Source organism: Eurypyga helias, unplaced genomic scaffold (assembly GCF_000690775.1).
Source record: "Eurypyga helias isolate BGI_N326 unplaced genomic scaffold, ASM69077v1 scaffold7429, whole genome shotgun sequence".
Taxonomy (NCBI): Eukaryota; Metazoa; Chordata; class Aves; order Eurypygiformes; family Eurypygidae; genus Eurypyga; species Eurypyga helias.
The window spans coordinates 1,291-4,932 of record NW_010273851.1 but is presented as its reverse complement, the minus strand read 5'-3'; the positions used below and the strand labels follow the sequence as shown (position 1 = coordinate 4,932).

The 3,642-nt window shown below is 44.9% G+C and overlaps 1 protein-coding gene across 4 annotated transcripts in view; it reads right to left on the bottom strand.

The window, feature by feature from the left end:
- The window catches only part of POLR3E (polymerase (RNA) III (DNA directed) polypeptide E (80kD)), a 25,744-nt gene extending 24,484 nt beyond the window's left edge, over positions 1–1,260 (bottom strand). For 3 of the 4 annotated variants that reach the window (XM_010159617.1, XM_010159618.1, XM_010159620.1), the window contains exon 1: positions 1,183–1,260. In XM_010159617.1, the coding sequence (XP_010157919.1) occupies positions 1,183–1,218 (36 nt within the window). In that variant the 5' untranslated portion in view covers positions 1,219–1,260. The remainder of the gene's footprint in view (positions 1–1,182) is intronic. The other variant, XM_010159619.1, reaches the window with a different exon arrangement.
- Between the last annotated feature and the right edge of the window lie 2,382 nt (positions 1,261–3,642).

Here is a 3,642-nt window from a genome sequence, read left to right as displayed (position 1 = left end):
CCTGAAGGATGGCAGCCCGTGGGGGACACACACGCTGGAGCAGCTCGTGAAGAACTGCAGCCCGTGGGAAGGACTCACATGGGAGGAGTTGGTGGAGGACCGTCTCCTGTGGGAGGGACACCAGGCTAGTGCAGGGGAAGAGTGTGAGGATCCTCCCCTGAGCGTCAGAGACACCGTGTGATGAACTGACCACAACCCCACTCCCCATACCCCTACACCGTTCATGGGGAGGAGGTAGAGAAAAGCAGGAGGGAATTTGAGCCTGGGAAGGAGGGAGGGGTGAGGGGAGGGTGGTTTAAGATTTTTTTTTACGCTGATTTGATTGGTGTTAAACTAATTTTTCCCGCAAGCTGAGTCTGTTTTGCCCATCGCGGTAATCTCCCTGTCCTTATCTCAATCCACAAGCCTTTCATCATATTGTCTCTCCTCTGTCCAGCTGAGAAGGGGAGTGATAGAACGGCCTTGGCAGGCACCTGGCCCACAGCCATGGTCAACCCACTGCAATTATACAAGAGATACCCACATTCCAAATCCCAAAATATTAGCACTTTTTTCCACCAGCACCAAAAATCCACAGGCTTCTCATGAATATCATATATGGAAGCTGCCATTTTAGATACACTCCTGACAATTCCCACTTCTTTTCTCATGGCTTTTTGCCTTCTTATGAGCTTGCCCTTCCTTGTACTTCTGGTGTGCAAATCCACACATAAAGTGAACAGGACACTGTGGCTACTCTTTGGGACATAGCAGTCCTTTAAAGAAGTCCAGAATCAGAGCACAATTGCTTGTTTTAGCAGAAGGCACAAAATATTTTAGCTTCAGGTTTAACAGCTATTAAGTCATCAAAGTAATTCTGATTTTCTTACAGCCCTGAGACATGCAGTACAGTCACTGGAAACACAGAGTGGTAGAAACAAGTTCCCCACCTGACATGGGAAGGTTAAAAGGGGTGAAAAACCTGAACAAACTGTCAACATGGCACCACTGTTTTGGCAAAACAGATATCATGAGCCATGTATTTGGCCCACACAACGTATTTCCTTCCACAGAGCAAGCCACTGGTTATAAGACAACCACCAATGCTGATGACACGTTTCAACAATGTTAAAAACACCAGAACTACAATAATAATAAAAAAAGGCCTCATGTACCGTCACCACTGCCACAGTGCACTTTTACCTCTTGTATAATTGGATCATCTTCTTCATTTGCCATGCTAGGATACAGAAAGCTGTTTCTTGGCTTATTCCTTGGCACAACCTGAGAGAAAACAGAAATGCCATGAGTTGTTACATCCATGTTACTCTAGACACACGTAGTCTAGAGTATTTGATCAAGTTAACTTCAGTGGTAATCTGCTGAGTCTGTTTTTCAATGGAATGTATTTGCATGATCAGGTCCCTAACACTCCACAATTCTGACTGACTGCCACAAAATTTAAGAGACAAGCCAATGTATTAAAAATAGGTAAGTTCTTGTAACTTTTCTCAAAGCCAGCAGCTATGTAAGACAGACAGCACTGTGGAGTGCTCTGGGAGGGAAAGACATGGCTGTTGTACCTGCAGAAAGTCTACCTTTTATATACTGCATAACTAACGCACAGGTAGCAGCTGGTTTTCCAGGCAGCACATCTACGGTGTACTGGCTGGTCAGTCAGCATGTGCGAGCTCCCAAACCGCCACCGCAGTCGTCACTGTCACCAGCACAGTGCCGCACAGTTCCCTTCTCAGACAAATTCCTCAAAAGCAGCTAACGGAGAAAGCTCCCAGCTAAAGAGCTGGGAGAAGAAAAAAGCCTGTGTAAACCCAGCGCTTGGGACCCAACAACATTTCCCTCTGTGAATGTGCTGACCTTGGTTTCATCTACCTGACGTGCTGCAGCCTCGTCTCCTGACCTACCACTCTTCAGACTGTATTGCTGAATGAGAGCTCCGAAATGCAATCCTCAGCCTCCCTTGTAGTCCTCTGAAATCATCAGAACGAAAGATTTTACATCACAACTACACCAGCTCCAAAGACAATAGGACTCCAATTGTAACTGGGGACTGCTCCAGAACAAAGAGTCACCATGGCCAATCCAGTGCTGGAGTCAGTATCAGGCCTGGTTCAGGCCTTTGAATAAAAAATGATCCCTCAGCTAAAGCAACAATAGTTTTTTCAGTGCTGAAATCAAACAAAAGAATTTACACATTATTTGGGATGCCACTGCCACAATGTTCATTAGTCCAGATCATTTAAGACACCGTTAATCAACCAGTACTGGTCAAGAGAAGCATAAGAATAAGATCTCTTGCAAACGGACCAAGGAAAGTTTTAACACCAATGACGATCAGGTAAAGAAATAAGATCTATGTTCAGGAACCTTCCCTCACTGCCTTCTACTCCCCAGTGTCAGCTTGCTTCTTTGGTGGTCCTCCTACAAAGGAACAGAAAGGAAGGAATCCAGGATCGGCGGGCAGTAGGGAGCGTGTGAGAGAAGGAAGCCAGCACCCATGTTACCTCCACGATGGTGGCTTTTCTTGTTTTCCCAATACACAAGCCACCACGCAATTTAAGCATCTCAGTACATTTCAACAGAAGCAGCCTGATGTACAGGCTTCTCAAAACATCACGATAACATACATGCAGTTACCTAAGAACTTTCAAGGAGGGTGTCTAGGCATTCTGAATGCGAGTGTTATTAAATCACTACATGGGCACATCACCATTCAGGCAACACCTCTGGTTTATTTACACTGTTTCTGCCATTCCACCTAGAAATATGATTCCATATTTTTCATTTACAGGTTCTCCACTACCAAAAAAAGTGCCCCTCCCGGTACTGAACTGGAATTTTCCATTTCTTTATGCATCAGCATATCCCTGGCTCTTCCCACCATACCTCTGTGTTTGAAAATTTACCACTTAATAATATTTCAGATTAACATTTGAAATCGTTTTTTAGAAATGCAAAACCTTCACAGCAAAAAGCCATTATCTTCAGTTAACTACAGGCTGGGGTGTTACTGCACAGCTGCGAGTGTGTGGTAACAGACCGATATCAGTGTATTTTGCAATCAAGCATGCAGCTCTTCCCAGAAACACATGCACAAATGTTTTAAAGAAATGAGATTTGTCAGTTCTAATTTTGCTTTCCCCACTCACGTCCCCTGACGCAGCAGGCTCATGTAAAGCCAGCCTGACAGCTCTGCATGAAATGGAACTACTGCAGTTTTCACTCAGAACGGAGCTGATGACGAAGGACGCCCAAGACATGCGAGAACATGCGATAACACCCAGAAGGTGGGAGACTTGGGCCCAAACCCTCCTTCCTCGTCCCCTTTAGAGGGCCGGGAACTGCCCTTCCCTTCTTGACAGCCTGAGTGCCAAGTATGTGCTAGCTTGTTCTTTTTCTTTTGGGAAAGCTATTACACTTTCCAGAGAAGGCGGAGGACAGACAAACATAGCATGAAGGACCTGGCCTCTGGTCCCTCCTCTAACACTGCTTGTGTAATTACACACGAAACCTCTTTGTGACTCCAGCTGTCAATACTCAAGCAAAATGTCATATTACAGAGATTACATTTTTTTTCTTATTCATTTAAAGATAAAGAATGACTACAGTTCCTTTTATTGGAGTAGCAGAATGACAGGTCTATAA